The 25,996-nt window shown below is 33.2% G+C and overlaps 1 protein-coding gene across 1 annotated transcript in view; it reads left to right on the forward strand.

Moving 5' to 3' along the window:
- The window catches only part of LOC133327671 (cadherin-related tumor suppressor-like), a 125,094-nt gene extending 100,403 nt beyond the window's left edge, over positions 1 to 24,691 (forward strand). The window contains exon 2 of the mRNA XM_061536205.1: positions 24,506 to 24,691. Within this exon, the coding sequence (XP_061392189.1) occupies positions 24,506 to 24,691 (186 nt within the window). The remainder of the gene's footprint in view (positions 1 to 24,505) is intronic.
- The last annotated feature ends 1,305 nt before the right edge of the window (positions 24,692 to 25,996 follow it).

Here is a 25,996-nt window from a genome sequence, read left to right on the forward strand (position 1 = left end):
CCTAGTCCAGAACCACTTACCCAAAAAATAAGTCCACTAAACTAAGACGAATGCCATGACTTTGGCGGTGGCTATATGACAAAAAATGCGACCAAGAGTAAAACACACAGATCACACACACACACTCAACTTGTAGACAAGACAAGAAAAATGTATGTATGTTAAGAGCTGAAATCAGCCGCCCGAATGAGAAGAACCCAAAGAACAAATAGAGATTTGCTTTTAAAACAAAATGTCACTTAAAATGGAAAGTCATTCATCTTCTTGGGTGCTAAAGATAAAGACACAAGCGAACCACACTAAAAAAACCTTTTTTGTTCAGTAAAAATTAACACAGAAAGCAGCAACAATAACGAGAAGTAGAAGAAACAGAATAAAAATGAAAATGACCAGACAAATGTAAATAATCATCACATACAGCTAAAAAACGAAACAAAAACGCCCAGAAATTTTGTGTGAGCAATTCATGGAGTCGTCTTGGAAACCCATTATCTTATAACCCACCCATACTCCTTTTTTCTTGTCAGAATGCTTTATTTCTTCCATTTGAAGGTATTTTCGAAATAAAATAGGGAATAATAATTATTGGTAAGTCTAAGGGACTTGGCGACTTTAGTTTTGTGTGCTCATGACACTATTGGGCGCCATTCTAGACTCATTTTTTTAAATCAAATAATATTATTTGAAATATTATATATAACATTTGAAATATGTTTCTATTTCGAGGGTAGAAAACTCAATGTTTTGTATTTTAGGGCGCAATTGGGCGCCATTCTTTTCTCGTATCAAAAAAACTCTTTCATTTCGACTTCAATCCTCCTCAAATCTCGAAGACCATTTCAGACAATTTGGCCGAGCAATTATTTCCAAACTTGTTTCAACCATGTTTCAACATAGCTTACAAATACATGCCCCGCTCAGTATAGGTATTTTAATGGTCCTAGTCGCATTTTCTACACCGAAGTTACTGTAATTTGAGGCTAAAATGTCTCCTTGTAAAAATGTTCATGTGCCATCCATGAAATATTTGAAACTATACCATAACACCATGAAAACATCTATAAGTTCGAACTCCACCATGTGGTATACTATCAGAATTTTTTTTTATAAAAAGGTTGGAACCTTTATGTGGAGACTATGTCGTAGTAAATGGTCTGCTATTATGTTGTTTATTATGAAAACAAAATAAATAAACAGGGCTAGGAACTTCAAGGTACCGAAATTGAGCGGGTAGTTCTTTTGTGCTCATAAGGCTTCCACATAGCAACGCCATCTTCGTCGTTGTTTTTAAAGCTTATTTCGTGATCCTTGGTGAATGCACCAATGCGCAATTTTGGTAATCATATGGATATTTTTTTAAGGTGTGACCAATACATATCCATTTCATACGCTTGATCTGCTTTTGTATTTGGTCCTAGTTCGTCAGGTTCCACAGCCGTATGTTACTTATGGTGTTGAGCCGGAATATTGTGCATATGATCCTGAGGCAACATCTTTTGAATTGACATAGCTTTTGCGTGATGATGTTAGACACAAGGCAGGTTTCACAGTCGTATAACATAAACGATTTTATACATGCCTCGAATGTTTTTAGATTGGTTTTCCTGAATATATGTAAGCTACTCCATACACCTTGCAGTCTTGGATATGTTGTGAGAAAGATGATAATCTGCATAAGAATGGGTGACAGAGGCATCCTTGCCTTACTCCAGACATTCTTTCTTTATGATTACATTATGTTCCTGTTGTGAAACATTGAGAGTTCTGCCTCTTCGTATATCGATTTTATTATTCGGATTATTTCCAGGGGTACCCCCTTATTGATCAATGCTTCCCATATGAGTTCTTTGGATGGTATCAAAAGCTTTTTTGAAAAGTGGATACAGAAGATTATGCCATTCTATAGATTTTCCTGTTATGAATCGTAGAGTGTTATCCTGGCCCACACAGTTTCTATTTGGTCTGAAGTCGTTTTTTTTTTTCATTTCCCAGAATGTATTCTACTTGCATTCGAATTAGTTTCTATATTATGGTTGTAATTTTGAATATTGTGTTGAGTATGTTTATTCCTCTCCCATCTGGAGATGCAAAAATGATGTACCCATAACCAGCTAACACCTTTAAAATTCTATAAATGTGGTGGAACTTCATAGCTTTTGACATGGTCGACATTTTCGGCAAAAACTGTTTTCATTCTTCGAAAAACCGGAATTTAAAATTTCAGTTTCATTGGTGAGGAAATGCGGAAATAAAATTTAAAATATAGAACATGGTGCGGGACCTTTATAAAAGGGCTATGTCAGAACATGGACCATATTCACAATTTTCTTCATATATTTATGTTAGCCTCCAAAAACCCCCAATGCCAAATTGTAGGCCCTACGTTTGGAAAATCTGACTAAAAACTTTCAAATACGGAATATGGTACGGCATTGTTATATTAGAGCCATACCTATATGTATGTTCGTATATGTATGGTTCTCCGATGAATATTTTGATTTATTGCACACGGAATGGAATATTTAATTTGCAGTTAACCTCGTGGTGGAGGATATGAAACGTCATCTACATATTATCCTAAAAATTACCCGGTCCTCATCCAAAATTAAATTTGTATTACTCACACAGGTTAACTGGCGTATATACCATTATGTCGTATTTGCACTGTGATCTGTAGAGTGATAGGAATAATTCCTAAAAAACCATACCATACCAAATTCGTTGGCGAACTACACAATAATAGGTAGTTTCGTTTGGACGTTTGTTATGTGTATAAAATTCCAACAAAAGATGGGTCCCAACATTACGAAATTTTAAATAATGAATGGATCTTGTCAAGGAATAAGAATATCTGTCTTAAAAATTTTCAGATCTCACAACTGAATAATCTGGGTCTGAAAAGGATATATTAATATCTATAATATTAAAATATGGGACAATTTTTGCAAAATGATGCAAGGGATTTAGTTCCGCTTACATTTTATGTTTTGTTGATCCACTTCGATTACACTTCTTTCATTCCTGGTTAAAGCAAACATTATCGAAGACTCTAACTGAAATGCATCTTCTTGTATTAATACATTTCCCTTCCCAAGATCTACAATAATATTCAAATAAATCGTTACTCTTCATTCAAATTAAAAAATTCATACGTTTGTGAGGCTATTCATAGACGAATTTAATACCCATTAGTGACTAATGACTATAAATTATGAATGCAGTTCGAAAATAAATTAAATGTTTACAGCTGATTTAAGATCGATAATCTTTAACCGAACATTTAGCGGCTAATCAAAAACATGATCTTAATACATAATAAGAAACCTATAAATAATTATGTTTGATATTTTATGAGATAATAAAATGTGTGTATTTTTCGACGATACTCATAAAAATAAATATAACAATTTTTGATTAGTTACTGTTTTTGTTATATTTACTACCTCAGAGCACACTCGACTTATATTAATTATGTATACAAGCAATTTATTATAATGTAAAATCATCTTGAAAAGTCATTGATTTAAGTGTCTCATAAAAAATTGATTATTTTTATGACACTACACATTTTGATAATAAAATTGTTGGAATCCTAAAAATGCTTATTTCATAAGCAATTTTATTTAAATGTACATACTTCCTATTCAAATTGGTTTCTAAAAAAAAACAAATAATACTAATAATCATACAATTTGATAACACAGTTTTTATGGATAACCATTTTGTGAAATTTGTATCAAACCTATTTATTGACAGAGGAATCCATGTTTATTAGCTGTACTATAAATTACCTGTCATGACTTTGTCGTAAAAATTATTAGCGTTTAGTTTTTTGTTTGTGTTTATAGCTAATAAAAAAAGTAATAACTGTGAAATTTTCCGATAATGACTACCGTTTATTCAGTTTATAACTATTTTTATTACTTATGGGTTTATAGGTCAAAACATACACATACACCCATTTTGATTTTTTTTTATTTTATTACCGATTTTGAAATACTTTAAATTTGACAAAGAAATCGTAAATTCAAAAATTTCAATACAAATTTGATTTTATTCATAATTTTATATGAAATGAAACAAATATTAAAACTTAGTTGGAGTGGTATTAATAAACATGGTGTATGTGTCTTAAGTCTTTAGTTTTTCATGGCATAGATCAAACTTGGGACCAGGATAAATACACATTTTTTTGAGGTTATTCTTATAATATATTTTTTTGAGTCAATTTAAGCGTGTCCGTCTGTCCAACCATCTGCTGATCATGAATTTTTGTAAACAAAGTACATGTAGCATTGATTACCAAATTATTGAGGTTTGAAACGAAATAAACCGGTATACATAAGTTACTATATACTCTCTTGTTAATGGTGCATCATACACTATGTCTGTCTGATCTGCACAAATTTAAGCACAAATTTGGGAATTGAGTTTTCAATGAAGTTCGATTTGGATATATTATGTTATCCATTGCCTTTTGTTTTTGCAAAATAGTCAGGCTGAATCCCAGTTTGTTGTTTATAAAAAACAACTATTTATTAGTGGGGAATATATTGCCTATAACAAAAGTGGATATGTTATAATATATTCTTTCAACTTTGGCAATTTCTTTATATTTTTATCAATTCTGTTTCCTATATGTTCGACTATTCGTCGGAGATGCCGATCAGGCTTAAATTCTGATCACAATATTTAATATCTTTATCCATTTTGATATTTAAAATATACCCAAAATAATGTTACCGCCCATTTTAACGTTTTTTCCGTATTTTTAGGTCGAAATATCTCACATTTTCTGAAGGAAATTACCATCTTGAAGAACAAAATTAATATTGGTTCTTATTTTGACATAATTCCCATAGAAGGAAACAGCCGGTTTTCAGAATTTTTTTTCGGATATGTCTGCAGTTTATCGCTTCGGGCTCTTAGACGGCAATCGAACTCAATTTTAGAACGAAGTAAAATTAGTCTCTCAGAAAATGAACACATTTTTCCCATTTTCCTTTAAATGCTCGCCTAATTTTCAAATCGAAGTGTCTTTAATTTTATGTTTGTTTTTCAAGCGATTAAAATACGTCTTCAGAGTTTCTTATCATAATTTTAATGTCGCAATTAGAAATTTTCAAGATTATATCCAAATTTTCCAATTGAATTGGTTGTACTTTTTAATTTCGGCTTATCTAAGGTTAAACATCGATATGGAAGAAATTCGTCATTAACGTCATTGTTCTGTAAAACCACACATAGAACGGTGCTGCTATATTTTTTTATGTGAAAGTGTTTCTATTTGTACAAGGTTTGCAGTTCAAAGGATTCCTAGAGAATAGAAAAACTGTCCCATTGACAAGACCCTTGAAAAATGTCAATATACATCAATTTGAGGACCCAGCTGTTTTTTACAAGTTTTTAAGGTCATAGTCACATTTTCCAATGAAAGTCGATTTAATTTCGCTGTTCCGACTATCACAGATTGAAATATGTTTAAGAATAAAATTCACACGTTCTTCCTCATAGAAGGCATGAAACTTAAACGGAAATTATCTAGATTTTTGAAAAAAATAAATAAATAAAATTTTCTTAAACACGTAAAATCCAGTAAGGAAAGCTTAAAGTTTGACGGGACCGACTTTATGATAGCCTTCACCAGTATGGATACATACAAGCATGCTAATATATACAATATCCTGAAGATAGAACGGACATATGATCTTTAGAGGACCATTGAAATGGGATCGGGCGAAACTAAATGTGTGATCCACATAAATATTTGAACCAATTAAAAACCCATAGACATACCATTTTGAAATCTATGAAAGATTGCGTGTCAATCGGATTCTTTTGTGTACCATTTGTATGAAATCGAGCAAAATAATGTATGTAGAGCTATATGTGAATCTGGACCTAATTGAGCAACCGTGGCATATAAAATTTGATATGCTGCAGCACAGTGCGCTGTCGACAATTTTATCTCGTGTATATCGAACAGACGAAGGCTCATCGGTGCACCATTGACATAAAATCGGGCGAAAATATATATGGGAGCTATATCTAAATCTGATCTGATTTTACCAAATCTTCGCATATGTCTATGTGAACCTACACTGCGCAAGATTTTGTATCAATCGGACAATCCATGGGATTTTGGTGCACCATTCACCAAAATATCTAAATCTGGATCGATTTCTACTATATGGGCATATTTTAATACGCTGTGCAAAATTTTTGTATTAATCGGACAATTATTGGGAGTTTGGCGATCGAACGAAACTATATATTGAAGCTACATCTAAATCTGAACCGATTTCAACAAAACTTCACGGACATCAAACTGGAGTTAAGTCAGTACGCTGTTCAAAATTTAGTTTGGATCGGACAAATATTTAGAGTTTGATGATATACCAAAAATCGGGCCAAACTATATATGTGAGTTATCTATAAATCTGAACCGATTGTAACAAAACTTCGCATACGGACAAAAACTGGAAGTTTGGTGTATCATTCACATAAAATCGGACGAAACTATATATGGGAACTATATATAAACCGATTTTAACGAAACTTCGCATACATCAACCTGAACCTAATTCAGTATGTGGTGCAAAATTATGTATCAATCGGGTAAATATTAGGAGTTTGGTGTACTATCTAGAAAATTACGAACGAAAATATATATAGGAGGAATTTCAATAGGATTCGTCCTTATACCGAATAAGTGACCTGTGCCATATTTTATCCAATTCGAATCATAAATGCGACCTCGACTTTCTTTACAATTTAACATGGACAGACGGACGGACATTCATACATCGACTCAGAACGTGATTCTTTGCATATTCTCAAAAGGAACCATATGTCTATCTCTGTTACAAACATATGCACAAAGAAGACTGCTTCTTTAAATTAAATTAAAAAATCAGATGACTGTATTGGGGCTTCACTACATCCAGACTCAATTTTTCTAACCTGAGTGTTTGTTATGTGGTGTTTTGTTATCTACTGGCAGCATTTGACCATGAGGTATCGGAACCATGACATCGATGTTAATCTGTTTGAATATGGACTATATTGTACTCACTTTGAGTACAATACTTAGATTTTGTGTATGTGTCTTAAGTCTTTTGTTTTCCTGCGTTGTTTGTTATAACAATTTTGCTTTTGATTTACTAATTTTCTGTTAAACAATGAAGTTAGCTCTACAATAGAAAAATATACTAATTTAATGAAAAAGAAGACAACATTTTAGTTTAGTCATTAACGCTGTTTAAGGTGCATGTTGTCTTCACAGCCTTTACAATATATATTTGTTGTAAATTTTTACATTTCATGCTCGACATTCATTACGAATGCTTTTTTGGAGGCGACAACATAGCAAATAATAAACAAAACCAACAACAATCTCTTTGCTCCTTTTAATGTGCGAGTTGTAGTATTTAATCCCCCCAAAAAGAAGTGCAATAAATATTTCACATGTCTCAACCAAATACACACATACGCGCATACATTAACAACCCGGGCCTAGGCAGCAATGTAAAGTCACCAGCTTTGCACGGCGACAGTGACAACAATTCAACATAGGAATGCTAGTTTCCAAGTGTTACTGGATGGTGTCTGTGTGTAAAAGTGTTAAAATGTTACTAAATCGAGAAAAACACAACAACAAAAACAACAACAGTTGAAATAAATATATTTATAACACAATTCAATGAGAGTACACAAGTGAGTGTATATGTGTGTGTTTGTGTGCGTTTTAAGCAAATAAAACATTATTAAAGTCGCAGAAACTAGGCGAACATTTGGTTGCAAGGCGATTCAGCTTGGTTGGCGGGTTGTTCGTTATTCGCAGTTATAAATTAAACAAAACAACAAAAACAGAGAAAAACATGTTAAATACTTCCTAATGTGATTTTTCTCGCCCCTAACTGCCAGCCAGCCTGGTGTTTGTCGCAAAAAAAAAAAAAATAATTTCTTAGCAAAATGTAGCAAAATGAGAGAAGAAATACAACAAAAAAGAATGTCAAATAGCTGACAAATGTCACATTATGGTCATGCAGTTAATGCGTGTTTGTGTGTGTCAGAAAAGAAAGGTGGTTTTGTGCTTCGATTTATTTATTTGTTGTAGCTGCTACTTTAATTACTTGGTCTGGGCTATTTTGCTTAAGCATAGGATGTTTAAACTTGTTTAGTATAGTTTTTTTGTATTTTTTATTTCTTTAATTATAATGTGATCATGACCAAACACGCACCTTATAATGTTTCACAGACGTATGTTGACTATTTTTTGCATTTAATGCATTTTTGAGTATAGGCGACAATTAACCCATTAAGGAGAGAGACCGTTCAAATAATGCGAACACACGGATACACATTCAGAACTAAATTTTAGGGTATGACATCAAAATGATCTCAATCTTAAGAAGGGCAATACAAATGACACTGTGCGACAAATATTTGGGGGTGGAAAATTAAGTAACTTCGATTGGAAAATGTGACTAAAACATTGATCAATATTGGCATTGGCCCCGAAATATCATTTTACCTCATCGATTTTAATTTGTCTATAGTGGGAAATCGACCTGTGACGGCCAAATTACTTAAGATGATGGTACCTCCCCATTTGTAATATTGTGAAAAAAAATCTCTGAGCAGAACAGTATAGTATGATGGGGCCGACCATATGATACCCTACACAACTACCACTGAGCTCTAAATTTCTACGGATCTATATTCCAAACCTGGGAAATATTTCACGATATTTGCATTATCTGATTAGTGATCAACAGCGGCATCTATTTCGAATCATTTTTCCGCAGAAAGAATTTACTTCAAAAGATTCAAATTTTGTTTTTTTTTTTACCCAAAAAAGCTTTGGTTCATTTGACCCGTTAAATATTGACCTTCATTATGAAGACATCCATTCGAAATAGTTGGTCAGATCGCCTACCCCATTGCAACTTTGTGATGTTCGGTATATAATTCTGGCGTCTAGAGTGTCTAGAAAACCAGATAAAACTCATGTTTTCGGTCCATTTTGTCCCCTGAATATCATCCGATCAACATTGAAAATTATAGGTGTCAACCTTTGATCTTAACCAGAACATAAAGCAAAATTTCCCAGCCATCAGTGCTATATTTCCGACCTATAGTGTGGTAATGGTAATACTAAACAATCTCATTGGATATCAACAATCTCAACAATCTCATTGGATATCAACATCAACTTCTTCACACAAAAGTCTTGGTCCATTTGACCGATATTCATCAAAACAGTTATGCCCGAACCACACCTACAAGCAACATGCTTCCCATGCTTCCGATCCATATAACAGCAAGGGTAGTATCAGCGTCTTGTAGAGTGTGAGTTTAGTCCGGCGGGAGTTGGCCTTGTTAATAAACTGCTTACTTAGACCATAGTAGCATCTGTTGGCCAACATTATCCTTCTCCGAATTTCGAAACATACAACATTAGTTTTATTTATGGCGGTACAAAGGTATATCAAATCGTCGACTTCCTCGAAGCTGTAGTTCTCAAATTCCACAGTCCGAGCCCGATTCTACTGGATGTCTTGCGCGTTAATACCATCAGCTTGGTCTTCTCGCTATTTACTGCCAGACCCACTCCTTCTCAATTAGGTCATCGGGCTAGATGAGTAACATGTGTTGTTTGGTGTGCAGAGTGTCATTTCTGTTCACATTTGCCTCTCGTATGACCTTTTCTAGTTGGATTTTAAAAAGATCACACGACAAACGGTTACCTTATCTAAATCCTCGTTCGGCAATAAAGGGCTCTGAGAGGTTCTTTCCTACTTTAACTGCTGATATTTTGCCAGTTAAAGTTATCCTGCATAGTAGTTTTAATTTTGGCTCACACAGCACACTGGATAGCACTTTAAATGCGATGGGAAGGATACTTATTCCTCTATAGTTGACACATATCGCCTTGTCTCCTTGTTTGTGAACGGGACGCAGGATTCTTATGTTCCAATCATTGGACATACATTCCTTTAGCCAAATTGTACTGATCAACTGGAGTATGCTCCTGACCAGCATCTGACCACCGGTCTTTAATAGTTCGGCTCTTAACCCATCGGGACCTGCTGCTTTATTGTGTTTCAGCCGATTGATTGCAATTCTGACCCCATATTGGCTACGTGGTATACACACTATACCGTCATCTCTTATTGGTCTCTTGTATATCAGGACAGTTTTTCTGCTCTTCAGCTATTAATCGTCTCCGTATAAATATTATTTAGGCTTGCCTAATGGGTCAGTTAATATAGAGGGTCCTGACCTGCCTGTGAAAGCCTGTCCAATATGACAGGGTTTTTTTTCTGATGCATGTGGTCTCAGGAGGTGTTCTGGGCGGTCAGGCGGCATTCTAGCCGGTTCACACTGAAGCCGCATAGCTAACTACTGACCGGCCTATTGCTTTATAAGAGATCAAAAAGGTCACCCAGTGCCGCCTAGCGACTTGAGGACCTTGTTACGAATTCTCAACTTATGGCAAATAGCAGTGGCGTGCGTTGATTATAGTTAAAGGTAAGGTTGTCGAACTTTACTCTTGTGTTAGTTTGTGGTCGGAATCTGCTCTCTATCGACCATTATGTTCATCCATCCAAGTGATGAACAGTGGGGCTGTTCATGCAGTGGCGAATTTTTTTCCTCAAATGGAAAAAATCTGAAGATCGGCTGTGTAGTCGTTTATCCTCTCACATATGTCATCAATAATATGACCCTACGCCATGATCGCATAATCATCTGTCGTTCGATGGTTGTGGAATATCAGAAAGGTAGACGTTGAAGAGTTCCAGAGAGAGATGATTACCAAACATTACAAACACCGCTAATGGAATACTGCATCTCATAGATGGGAGAATGAAATCTCCCAGTACGAATAACTTCACGACATGTCGAAACGGCGATGACAATGTGGGATAATCTGGCGCAACATAATTTCTTTTACAGCACTCCTTCCAAAACCAAGAACAACATCAAAATTGCACCCATTCCACACATCCATTGCATTTCACCGACATAGATCTGTGGTAGATGTATTTTTGACAGACACTATGGAACCAACATCTGGGGTTTATCTTTAACCCGGAACGAACTGAAATGTTCGGAACAGGATATTACTCCACGTACTTCCATTTATTGAGGTCGCAGCCTCTGTTTGTCAAATTTAACCAGAGTTCGTCCATGGGCCAAACAACTGGTCTGTGTCAAATGTCAACTTTTTTGCAACAATAAATTTGATCTATAGAATCACTTTCTGCATGATCGTCCATGCAGAGATTGGAACTAGGTTATCGGGGAATTTTTTATAGTATATTGAGATAATATTGGACTACAATCAAATAAAGACGCTATAGTAATTGCAAATTTAAAAATATTTCCCACTTTTATCCAGATTGAGACATAATTATCCACCTTTTAAAAAATATATATATATTATTTCCCATAGTTACATAAATAGTTAATTCGTGACTTCTTGGTATTCTTTACAATTAGTTTGTACCTCCATTCCCCTCTTGGCAACTTCTACCCATTATTAACTAATGCACCATTAATTTTGCAATCCACAATGAAGAACTCGAATTCGGAGTGTGTTTGTGTCTTACTGCTCTTAAGTGATTAATTAAACAGAGTTTTTCAATTACCATTTATTGATATAATAAATCAATTTATGGCTGTTGCTGCTGCTGCCGCTGCAACTACTACTTGGCTTAACATTTATAAATCCATTTGGGGCTTCAATATAAGCAAAACATACTTATGTACTGCAAAGCACACATATGCTCCAAAAGCAACAGCAACAATTACAAAATTCGCCTCAGCCTTCTAGCATGCGAATGATCTGCTAATGTTACGATTTTTTTTCTTCTATAGAGTTGGCTAAGTAGAAAATCTCCAACTTGAACTTGTACCTTTATTTTTCAGTTACAGTTTTCGATTTTTTTTGTTTTTCCCTGCTTACTGCCGTTGTGGTTAGCGTTAAATAGCCTTCGTTGAAAGGCGTTTTTGCGTAAATCATGCCGGTTTAACAAGTAGTTAAATACAATGTATGCGGACAAGAGAGTGTAGATGGGGAAATAAAAGAATGAATTTGCCAACTAATGTAAATTATATACTACAGAGAGAAATGTTAATGAATTTAGTGCAGGCACCACAATAATTTGTTTAATGATTTTATAAAAGGTACGATTTGCTGGAAATTAAAAATGAACTACATAAAGTTTGTTGCTTAAGTATTTTGTTTGCAAGAAACTATAGAAATACTTTTAGTAAATCCGGACAAAAAATATGTGAATATTTTATGAAATTAGCCTGAATATAATTCTTTATTATAAATTATTATTTCTACGTCCTATGTGTTTACTACGGGAAGGCGAAGACCATCAATATTGTCAGAGAATAGAAGAATAACTGTTGACATTTGCAATGACATTTATTGTTGAGATATATGATTGTATAAGGGAAATATACTTTAAAATCGGAATCTATAAAATTTATTAGTATAGAAAATGGGCCATGATTTTCGTAGCCTCATATAAAAGACCGAACCAGTTTAAATATTATATTAAACTTACAGAATTGGCAGCAATTTGACATTGTCGGGTTTATAGAGGCATATCAGGACAGTTTTTCTGCTCTTCAGCTATTAATCGTCTCCGTATAAATATTATTTAGGCTTGCCTAATGGGTCAGTTAATATAGAGGGTCCTGACCTGCCTGGGCGGGGAAAGCCTGTCCAATATGACAGGGTTTTTTTGTGATGCATGTGTTCTCAGGAGACATTCTGGGCGGTCAGGCGACATTCTTGATGGTTCACACGGAAGCCGCATAGCTAACTACTGACCGGCCTATTGTTTATAAGAGATCAAAAAGGTCACCCAGTGCCGCCTAGCGACTTGAGGACCTTGTTCCGAATTCTCAACTTAAGGGGACCCCCCATTCTCGGGGTCAAATTCAAGTGAAAATCTCAAGAACTCTTGAAGATATAGCCGATTTATTGTATCAGCATCAAGTGACGGCTAAAGGGCCTCTTGCGAACGGCGGGCACGATAACTCAAAAACTAATAACCCAATCGATTTCAAATTTTTACATGTTTCTCTGTGAGTGTATAGCTATCGTATGAACTAGGATAAAGCCAATCGGTGAAGATCTTGCGTATTTTTTAAATTGGTTTTTGGTAAAAATTCGGCGATTTTGTTAAAAAATATTTTTTCAAAGGTCCGACATTTTTTTAATTTTAGAGCGAAGTCAATGATCCTAGTTCATACGAGAGCCAGACTTGTACTCTTTTTAACACCTTTGGAATTTTCGGATTCCGATGATCCAGTGAGGAGTTATCATGCCCGCCATCAAAAATAAGGACTTTTCTTAAATTACAAAAAAAAAAAACAACAAAGCAATAACAAAACTTTTTTGTTAATTATTTTTCTTCTTTTTTAAATCTTCAAATGTATATGTGCAAAGTTACAAACCTTAACCTTGATTTACCAGCCCATTGAAAATCTTGAAAAATTAAAATCGAGAATGGGTGGGGTTCCCTTAACTTAAAATCCTTCTCACAAAAAAATTATGATATAGCTCCCTCCTAATACTTCGTTTTATATATTTTAATGTTCCTCAAAGGTTGGTATTTCGCGTTTTCAGGGGGTAAAATGCCAAAAATTATTCTCGGCCCATTATCGATCATTTTAAAGGGTTAATTCACATTTTCAACTGATGTGGTTATAACTAGCCAGTTGATTCTCATTCATTATAGCCCCTGTAAGTCCATGTTGTGTCGCTGTCTCCACATTATTATTGACAGATTATTGACGGTCTTAACCGCTTTTTTCCTTTTTTTGACATATCATCCATATATCCGACTTAAGGACCTTCAAAATATTGCCAATGGGATGTTAAATATTCTCAAGGTCATCAACTAATTTTCGATTTGGATAAATTTAGTACAGGTCACTTATTTGGCCTAAGGACGAACTTTATTGAAATTTGAGAAAATCAGTTCAGATTTAGATATAGCTCCCATATATAGTTTTGTCCGATATTGTGTAACTGATTAACCAAACATCCAATGTTTGTCCGATTGAGACAAAATTTTGCAGAGCATACTGAATTATGTCCAGATTGATGTACTCAAAATCTTATTGAAATCGATTCATATTTAGATATAGCTCTCATATATAGTTTCGTCCGATTTTATGTAATATTTTTCAAATTGAGACAAAATATTGCACAGCGTACTGAATTAGGTCCCGATATGTGTATGCTTAGATTTTTTTTTGAAATCGGTCCAGAATTAGATATAGCTCCCATATATAGTTTGCTCCAATATAAGATAAATGTTACACCAAAGTCCTAAGGTTTATGCGATTGGTTCAGATTTTGATATAGGTCCCATATATATTTTCGTCCGATGTTATATAATTTAGTCAACATTTTGCACAGCGTACAGACGTTTCAGATTTAGATATAGCTCCAAAATATATATTTTTCCGATTATATACATATGGTGCTCGAAACTCCCGCTGTTGTTTTCGATTGGGACGAAATATTGCATAGCGTACTGCTTTGAGTTTAGAATGATGTGTATTTAATTTCGTAATAATCGGTTCAGATTTTGATATATCCCATTTTTATTTTCTTTCTATTTTATGTAAATGGTGCACCGATTGACCTTCTTTTGTTTCATATACACAAAATTTAGCAGCTGGTATGGACTTCAGTTTATAATGTTTTGGGTGAAGGTTTGTTGAAATCGGTTTAGATTTAGATATAGCTCCCATATATATTTCCGTTCGATTTTATACAAATAGAGCACCGAGAAGCATATGTTTATTCGCCTAACATGGCGTATTGGATTGGAATCTGTTCAGGTTTGGATATAGTTTTTATATATAGTATCAACCGATTTCATGTAAATTGTGCACCAAAAACAAATTTGTGTACAACCTACCAAATTGATTTTAGAATGACGTGCTTAGGGTTTTGTAATATATATTCAGTTATATTCGTCTGAGTTCATGCCAATTGTGCATCTAATAATAAAGGTTACTCATAGCAAGATAAAATTGTGGGCAGCGCACTGTGCTGCAGCATACCAAATGGTGTATGCCACGGTTACTCATTTATGCCAAGATTTACATATAGCTCACATATAATTTTGCTCGATTTCATACAAATTGTACACCAATGTATAAAATGTAGAATTCTTCTTGTTTGTACAGAGGTCTACTGGCATAAAAATTACAGTTTATTACTGCTTTACCTATATGTAGGACATTTACCTACCATTAAAATATATTCAAATGCATCTAGTTCGAAAGTCTTTCAAAAGACAGAAAAGCGTTTTAAAAGACTTCTATTGACAAAAGACATTCAAAAGCTAGTCACTGGACACAAGCAATTTCTAAGAACTTTTCTAGACAAAAGAAAGATCCATAATGAATGGGGTGTATATTGAGCTATTCTCTACGGGCTTCTATCGATCGCACTTTCTTCTCAGGATCTTCAAAATTCATCGTTTTCATTGCTATGAACTTATTTAATAAAGTATATTTTATTTTCTTCTCTGAGTCATTCTGGTCCTCAAGACTCAAAATTTCATTACTACATACATTTGTTTTAACCAATATTGCATCACTTCACTTATATCACCATTAAATGTTTAACACATTTCATTCCATGTGTCTTCATTAATATGCAAAATCTCTGTTGTTTTTTGTGATAGGTGTGGTTTGTCACCTTTGTTTTAATGTCATTATTTTTAAAGTCACTTAACCATGAGCTATCATGCTATTAACAAATTCTCAAAAGATATTTCTGTTTTAAGTAATATTACTTGTTTCTATCATCGATGGTATTTAACAGCCATGAAATGTCTTAGCTGGCGTCAACTAACATTAATATGCCAGATTCTTTAAGAGAGAATATTCAAATGCGAATTAAATTTGTAGGCGTAGTCATTAGTTTATGAAACGAAAACGACAAAAAATGTCATATGTGACATATTATGTAAATTAATGTGAAAAATAAATACACAAATTATGCGAACTAACTCCACAGAGTGAGGGGATAAAATATACAAATTTTGAGAGCAATTGTGGATTATTTTCCAATATAAAATAAAATTAATTTTAAACTACTACCCCACTTTAAAATACATTTTTCAAAAATGTCTGTCAATTTTAATTTATTATTATTGATATTTTTATTTATTACAAATTCTGAATAAAAATTAAATTTATCTCTTTTTTTGCGAAATTCCAATACCTAGTTTTTCGATAATAAAATGTAAATATTAACTGATTTATTTATATTGTATGGTCGCATGGTTTGTCTGTATGGCGCCTACTTCATATATGAAATTCTTGAATGTTTGATTTCAATCATTATTTAGCATTTGGCTGGTGTCAACTGAGGGTTTTTATAATTTCATGCAAACACACATATATACCGACGTCATTGTTCATGTGTTGGTTTGCTAAATAAAATATTTACACCACTTGTTTTAAAAAATTAATAAATTTTGTAACGAAGCATTTCACATAATTATTACTATCACTTATATACGTTATGTTGTTTTCACTGTTTTATAATTTGACTAATGATTATTCTTAACAAAATTATATTAATTTCCTAATATGACATATACTTGTTTACATTAGTGTTATTGATCATATTTTACTCAAATGTAACATTATTGGAATAATTGGAAACTTTATGTTCACTCATTGCAAGATGTGTTCTCAATTACTCTTTGTTACAAAACTTTGTTTGCTTCAGAATCCTAATATAAGCATAACCAATTCTTGTAAAAGATTCATTCGATGACTATTTGCGGAATAATAAACATCACCAAAAATTAAACAAACATCAGCGCATTTTTTTGAAAAGCCTAGAGAGGCAAATAATAAATAAAATATTATAAAAAATATTAAACCTGTGCGTAGGCGAACTTGTGCTTTGACACTGTTCTTGCCTCGTGCAATTATAAAATAATATTATATTTAGTGGACAGCTTTGACATTAAGTCTGGCTTTGACCCTAAATATTTATAATAATATTAATACTAATTTCAAGGAGTCTCATCCCCTTCAATTTAGAAAATATTTTTGTTGGTTTGAAGTTATAATAAAATATAGAAACCCACACATCGAATTGTTAAAACAATGGCCTTGAGGACGGTGAAGAAAATACAGTCGGAATCGTTTAAATTGACTTTTGGACAAGGGACCGGCAAAAGGGGTCCCTATAAACACTGTTAAATAAATAACATAACTTTTTAGTTACCGTCGTTTTAACCGATATGTCTTCAAAAACAAATTTTATTCTGAGATTCACCACTGATAATTCAAAATCACTCAATATCAATAATTATTTCATAATTTTTCAATTTTGATCTTCCTTTTATATATCCTTACATACCACTGTGCATGATTGGTGCATTAGAAAATCTGTTATGTTCTTTCATTATTACATTATGACAACTCCGCTAGAGACATGCAATTCAAATCGATATATGACTGGTTTATGATCATAAATGCATGACTATGTGTCTCTTGTGGTCAGGACAGCTGAGGTTATGGCACCAATAAAACAAACAAAAGCCGGTCAGTAGTGGGGTTATGATTTTGAAGTTTAAGGAACAAATTTATCATGCAGTGGGGTTTGTATTTTTTGTAGACTTCTAAACATTTTATTGGCTAGTTTGGAATTTAACGGTATCTCTGATATATGGAAAATAGAAAAACAGAAACAATTTACTACAGAATAGCCTCGAGGTATTTAAACCAGTATGAAAACATAATTTCTGTGGGTATGAAACTAAGAATTATAGTAGATCCAAATAAGGTGAGATTCAATTTGAGACAGGGAATTTATCAAAATGTAAAATAAAATATGTATAAAATTATGAAATATGACATAACATTGACCGTAAGAAAAATGTCAAAGTCGGACACAACCGACTATATAAAACCCTACAACATTATTGTTATATACAAGATGGGCTCCTAAGATTTTTATTTCTACCCACAATAATATAAACCTATTTAAACTGAACTCAATAAATGTCCTTATCCAATGATTTTTGTTTTATGGGTACAATATCCTGTCAATAGAACAGACGTCGGATTTTTGGTGGATTATTGATGTGAAATCGAAAGAAATCTATTTAAATTTAATCGGACAAAATAAATATATATGAGAGTTGCATCCAAGTTTGAACACATTACATTTTTGGCTTACATTGGGACACGATGACATTTAGATATAAAATATAAGGGGGACTACATCTTATATACTTACGTACATATGTGACTTGTGACAGAACATTTGTTCCATAAGCCATGCTTAAATCAGTAAGGCAAGTTCAAAATTCGGAAGGGGCCGATTATATGATACCCTTCACCACTTTGGGTTCATACAAGAGATGCTCATATGTACAATATCCTTTAGATAGAAAAGATATAACCTCTTTGGAGAACCATTGAAATGGAATTGGACTAAATTAACTGCGTGAAGCCTAATAATCTAAATACTGGGAAACTTAAGCCAATAGTTATATGTTTTGGTATTGGTTGAAACATTTTCTACCCAGTGAGGACCAAAAATATATCGGACGACTTCAAAATACCGAGTATTGGAGGTATCGTTATATGGACCCTACCTCAAAACATGGATCAATATTGATTATTTTTGAGAGATTTTCTGCTCATACAATTTTCTGGTTATACAAAAGATTTGTGTTGTGAACCACAGTAATATATACCGTTTTTTGTTGTTCGTGTGGAATATCCTGTCGATCGGGTAGACCTTGACATGAAACCGGATGAAATTTAATATATAATCTACTGTGCGACAATATCTTTGGAGGTGGAAAATTCCTATTGGGGATGAAAGAACATGGAGTATGTATGAAAATACCAGAAGGAAAAATTCGCCATATGTCAAAGTTTGGATATATGGCATGATCATTATTTTGCTGACTTAAAGAGATAGCTTCATACCTTCCTTTGTAGCTATAGTATGTATTTTTTGAGATAATATTTATTCAGTAAAATCAAAAGAATTTTATTTTTTTGAAAATTTCGTCATTCTGACTCGATTCCTTGTGTGCTTTTTCGTCCTTAATTTATTGAACCGGACTCCAATTATCACAAGATGTGATTTTTTTATCCTCGCAATGTTCTACAAAAATGTTCCTCATAAGATTTTCGGTGGGTTCCTCAAAGACGAGAAATCGATTTTTAACGTTTTAATGATCAATTCTCAATTTTACCCGTTTCTTGTCACTAAACCCCCATATGTATTTGTTTCAAAAAATTCGAAATATATTCCGTATTATGTAGAACTGTCGGATTCGTCCGAATTATTTTCTAAAAATATATATATAGTTATTCCAAATACGTCAAAATATTCCGAATAATTATGAAATTATCCTCACGAAATTTGTGGTCCGTTTGACCTGCTAAATATTAGCCGATCAGCATAACACAACCATCCTTATTCGTTGAGCAAATATTCTTATCCGTGTTAAATTTCCACATGTGACCATTTCATCCCCTAACAATTATCCGATTACTACCAACAACTGCCGCCTTGGACCAGAGTGAAATCAAATGCAAATTTTCAGTATGAATCGTCCATATATTCGATTTGTATACCCTTCACCACACTGTGGTACAGGGTATTATGTATTTGTGCATATGTTTGTAACAAACAAAAAGAAACGAGATTTATGCATGTCCGTCCGTTCGTCTGTCTGTTCATGTTAAATTGTGAACAAAGTACAGGTCGCATTTATGATTCGAATTGGATGAAATTTGGCACAACTCATTTATTTGGTCCAAAGACGAACCCTATTGAAATTTCGTTTCGTGAAAATCGGTTCAGATTTAGATATAGCTCCCATATACATTTTCGTCCGATTTAAGGTAAATGGTGCACCAAAGTCCTCAAATATTTTTCGATTTGCACGAAATTCAGCACAGCGTACTGAATTAAGCCTGAATGAAGTCAAGAGTGATGTGTGTTAAGTTTCGTAAAAATCGGTGCAGATTTAGATAAAGCTTCCATATATATTTCCGTCCGATTTTAGGTAAATAGTACACCAAAGTCCCTTTATTTGCACGAAATTTGTTTGCTGGGTTTAGTTAAATATCACATATTTTATTTCATCCAATTTCATTTTAATTGTCCTTTTTAGTATACATATAGTGGTGAAGGGTATTATATAGTCGGACCCGTCCGACTTTACTACTTTCCTTTCTGGTTTTTATGAGACCAACACAAGGTGTAGTTTTTTTAAAGTATATTTTGTTGTCATATTTTTACGAGACCATCACTATAATTTTCTAAACAAAAGGCTTGGATTTTTTTATGTTACCAAAGCTATCTTCGGAGCCCCTCTTGTATATATCCAAAGGGTGTCATATAGTTCGACCTTCTTATAGGTTCTTATATTATTCTCCTGGATATATACAAATATAGCTCCCATATATATTTTCGTCCGATTTTAGGTAAATAGTACACCAAAGTCCCTTTATTTGCACGAAATTTGGCATAGCGTAATTAATTGAGTCTAGAATTGTGAATAGTAAGTTTCGGGAAAATCGTTTCAATTTTAGATAAAACTCCTATATATATTTGCGTCGGATTATATATATATATATATATATATGGTGCATCGAATTCCCTTCATTTCTTTCGATTTGCACGAAATTCGGCACAGCTCCAAACTCCAAATGTTTGTCCGATTAACACGAAATTTTGCACAACGTACCAAATTGAGACTTGAATGACGTTATTGCGTTTTGCTGAAATTGGTGCAGATGCAGCCATAGCTTCCATATACATTTCGAAATGGTGCCTGATTGAAATTAAATTTTTAACAGTGCGACGTACCGAATAGCGTGTATGAATTTTACTATAAATCGTTTTCCATAAATTTGAATTAAATGTATCATAGGCTGCAGAAATAAATGAATATGTTCCTTCGAGGTAACATTGACTTGCAATTGTAAGGGTGCGCATGTACAATATACCCAAAGTGTTGAAGGGTATCATATAGTCGTCAAAGTCCGACTTTACTAATTTTCTTTACTGGTTTATAATAAATTTATATATAATACTCAAAAATTTTTTTTGATTTTTTATTGCAGGTAAGCTGAAAATTTATCCCATATCCTTGTAAGTACAAATGATTACAAAAAATATATATGTAATAACAAATATAATGGACAGACGGATATTCGATGGGATGAACTCATATATCTAGATCGATGCAGCTAGTCGAAATATGACAATGGGTTTACTAAAATTTGAATATATGTGTAATATTTCGTGACATTACAAACTCTTGGGGCCACCCAAACTAATACCCTCACAATGTAGGTATAGAAATAAAAATATATACAGTTTTAATTACAATACATTAAGCTTTTGAAATATTTTTTCTGTTTTTATTTTTTGTTTCTAATATAACTATACAAAAAATTCCGCTCTAGAAAAAAATTATCCAATCGATTTCTTATAGAAAAAATTGTAAAAATTAAGTTGTAACCATGCCATCCAAGCCAATACAACACTGCAAAGGAAGGCATTAATGTTGTCTCGGTGATGCAAAACATTAAATTTATGTATCAACTAATGTATGTAAATCCTCTTAGTTGTTGTTGATTTTTTTTTTTTTTTTTTTGCCTATTTCCACTGATGGCTGTTTGTTGTTCGACGCAACTTTGTAAAGTTTAGTTTTTTTTTCTGTGGCCAACACCATTCACCAAAGTGGATTTTTTGCTGTTGTTGATTTTTTTTGTTTTATTTTTAAATAATAAAGGAAATTGTTTTAGCCAAAAGGAAAATCGAGCAATTAAGTAGAGATTAATAGTTGGCGCTGTGTAAAGAAGAAAAAACAAAAGACTTAAGACACGAACACAAGGTGATACCTTCCTTTTTTGTTTTATGTGTGTAATGAAGCAAAAAGAGATCAATGGCAAATAAATTTAGGTGTGACCACAAATAAACGAAACGACGACACATTAATAGGAAGTTATAAAGCATGTTAATTAAAGCTCATCTCGTGTGTTAAGAAAGAACAAGAACAAAAACAACTAATTAAGAATAATGGGATTTAGAAAACATAATTTATTCGTTGTGTAGAAATTAAAAAAAAAAAAATACAAAAGAGAGACAATAAATTATTGTCCGGAAGTATTACAAAAGTTTTAAATCTAAATTTTTATTCAGAATTATACAAAATCCTTTTCAATTTGTTTATTGAGTTCGAAAGCCAAATTTCTCTAAGAAATTTGGCCAGAAATATAAATTTGTCGGATTTCATATAAATGATTAACTAAGCAACTAAATTGAAATGGAATTTTGCACAAATTACAGAATGTCATGTATAGGGATTGATTGAAGTCGGTTCATATGCATAGATCCCATATAAAATCCTATGATTTCATGTCAATGGTAGCCCGATCGATAGGATATTGTACACATACAAGCAAAATCATTACAGAGGAACATTTGTTAAGATTGGATTGAATCGGTACATATATTTTTTATGTTACCAAAACTATATTTTTTGAGCCACTCTTGTATATATCTAAAGAGTGTCATATAGTCCATTCACTTCGACTTTTGCCCTTTCCTAATAGGTTCTTATATAACTTCCCTGGATATATAAAATATTTTTATAAAATTTCATACAAATATTTCGATTTTTATACATTATTTTTTTGAGTTACATTTTTGTTCTATACTTGATCTTTCATCCTCTAAAACAATAATTATATATTCGTACAAACCAAAAATAACATCTTAACCAAAGCCACAAGCAATATGGGTGCAATGGTCAAGCAAAAGGTTGTTGGTTGCTGTTGCATTTTCCAACAACAACACCAACGAAAACATCGGGAACAAAAAGGAAGAAAATATATAATGCTCTTATTTTGCATATCAATAAGAATCGATCAAAACAGCAGATCTTTGATATGCTACAAAGAATAAAGAAGAAGTAGTAGATGTAGAAAATGAGGGTAAACTAAAATAGTCCAATGAAAATAGGAAGAAATATTTCAAGTAATACAACGACAACAAAGATTATGATAGCTACATATACAAGAATAATGGCAAACATTTTGGGATGTCGTGGTGGGAATTTATAAAAAGAAGGACATTTTTTGAAGGGTATAAATTTACCTGAAGGGAGTAGGGGATGAAGAAAGGAGTTTATATTATAGATTTAGATGTTTATGGTAGAAATACATTACTTATTAATTTGGTAGTTGCTACACAGCAAAAATGAATCACTATATCAGTTTCAATTATTTAAGAACAATTATTCAAGAACATTTAAAAAAGAGTTTTTTTTATTTATTTGCCAACAAAGTTGTTTATGGTCATTAGTGAAATTGAAAACAACAACTGTTCCTGGTCGTAGATTTGAAAATTTAATAATATTTCTGGAGGACCAACAGACAGCGGATTTCAACAAATATTTTCCGATGACCGGGTTAAACATTTTCGGACGATCGGCACATAACTTTGGTCTGTACTTTACAAATTACAATAGACAGACAGATCAACGGATTTGCACGAAATTTAACACAGCGTACTGAATTAAGTCTAGAACGATGTGTGTTTAGTTTCATGAAAATCTGTTCAGTTTTGGATATAGCTCCCATGTATACATTCGCCCGATTTTAGGTAAATAGTCCACTAAAGTCCCTATATATCTGTCAATTTGCACGAAATTTGGCACAGCATAATAAATTAAGTCTAGAATGATGTGTGTAAAGTTTCGTGAAATCGGTTCAGATTTAGATATAGCTCCCATATATATCTTCGTCCGATTTAAGGTAAATTGTGTACAAAAGTCCCTGCATATCTTTCGATTTTCACGAAATTTGGCATAGCATACTGAGTTGCGTCTATAATAATGTATGCTAAGTATCATGAAAATATATATATATACATACATATATTCATCCGATTTTATGTAATTGGTGCACCAAAGTCCCTATATATCTTTCGATTTGCACGAGTTTTGGTATAGGGTACTTAAGAAGTGCTAAATCTAGCACTAAAAGTGCTAAATTGGCAACACTGGTTAGGATTCATCTGTTGAATATACCCTAAGTGGTGAAGGGTATCATATAGTCGGCTCCGTCCGACTTTGCTACTTTCCTTACTGGCTACTAGTGTAGACCGACGACTTTTCAATTGTGCGCAATTTTAATTACAGTAACAGGAGAAGGAAAACGAGACATAATGTCCTGAAATAGACTCCTTCTAAACATATTTAAAGTCCCGATTTCAAATAGGCTCCTTTTATTCCTATGGATACAGGTATTACAAAAATCGACATCTCTATTCTAAAAATTTATTCTAGCAACAACAAAAACAAAAAACACAAACCCTATAGAATGTTCAGAGAAATGTTGTTGTCTTTACTAAGTTGTCTTATGGAAATATAACAGAAAAACAAAACAGGAACAGCAACAACTATGGCAGCAACGTCTACATCATCTTGAGCATCTCAACAGCAAAACATTAGCTAAGGTTACTCACTACTGGCAGGCTCTAGTTGGTGATGGTGGTGCTAGTGCTGCAGCTCCTGCTTCTCCTGTTGTTGCTGTTATTGTTAACATTGCAACGCATTTATTAGCCTTAAGCTAAAAATTATGCAAAAAGTGCTACAGAATATCAAGGAATATGAAAAAAACCCAAAACATCGATAAGGAAAACAACACACACTCACACACAGCAATTGCAGCTACTTCAAGAAATAAGTAAAGCACAAATACTAACACACAAACGAATAAAAACCCCTGGCAGTTGGTGTCGCTTTCCTTCTATAAGGAAATGTAGTTGTTAGAGCCTGTTGCCTGTTGTCTGCTGCCGCTGATGTTGTTATAGTTTTTGAGGCTGTTGGTGCTGCTGTTGCCTTGGTGTATATGTTCGAACTTGGTTATGGTTATTTGCATATATGCAGCTTTAGGCCAAGTGTATAAAATCAAGCAACAACAACAACTATTTTCTTGCCAGCCAACAACAAGAATGTGGCAAGTAAGCCCGGTTTTTGTTGTTTTTTGTTTACATCACTATATTTGGATCAAAACAACGACAACAACAGCAACAACACCAGCAAACCGAACAATAATAACAGCAAACATTTTGCTAAGTTTTTTTTTAGAGAGAGAGCAAGCGCACAGTAGGCGTGTCAAAAGTTATAAATTATAATTTTTTCTTATATATCATAAAAAAATAAAGTTTTTCGTTTTTGTGTTGTTGTCTTGTTTATTTTTGTTGTTGCTGTGACTGCTCCTGCTGCAAAATTTTATTGGTGGCGAGTTCAACAACGATAGATTGATGTCGGGGGGTAAATTTATCGACATGCAATGAGCAGGCAAACAAAAGTTCCAAAAAAGTGGTAGTCTTAATGTCAAAAGAAAAAGAAGAAGAAAGGAAAATGTGTTAAAAAGGCTTGTGGAGACTTTCGGAAACAAACAATCTCTGGAAGGAATTGGAGGGGTAAGTTTTTACAAAATCAATTCAGTGAAATGAAAACGTTTGTGAAAAAAAGAGAAAATCTGTCTCATCTTTACAACATTCTCTTTTGAAGTAAGAAAAATTGATTTGATTCCATGTAATATTCAGGTTGACATTAGTTCTTCTTTCTTTTTGAATTCTCGTTACGGTTTCGACTCGGAAAATTTCCGATTTGTATCGACATTATACAATGGACGTTTTCTACCCATTGTAACCATTGCCAATTTTAGTTTTGAATGAAAATATAATGATGATATGATTCCCCTTATTATATTTTCATTCAAAACTAAAACTTATATGGAATAAGGGAATCATATTCCTGAACTGGTGCAGCTGAAAGCTCCACTTATAAATAAAATACAGCATTCGAAGATGCTATCAAGTTTGACAATTGTTTTAAAGAATCGGACATTATTGAGACGACGAAGGCTA

This window comes from Musca vetustissima, unplaced genomic scaffold (genome assembly GCF_032173495.1).
Source record: "Musca vetustissima isolate MV318-11 ecotype Yass unplaced genomic scaffold, APGP_CSIRO_Mvet_v1 utg35842, whole genome shotgun sequence".
NCBI lineage: Eukaryota > Metazoa > Arthropoda > Insecta > Diptera > Muscidae > Musca > Musca vetustissima.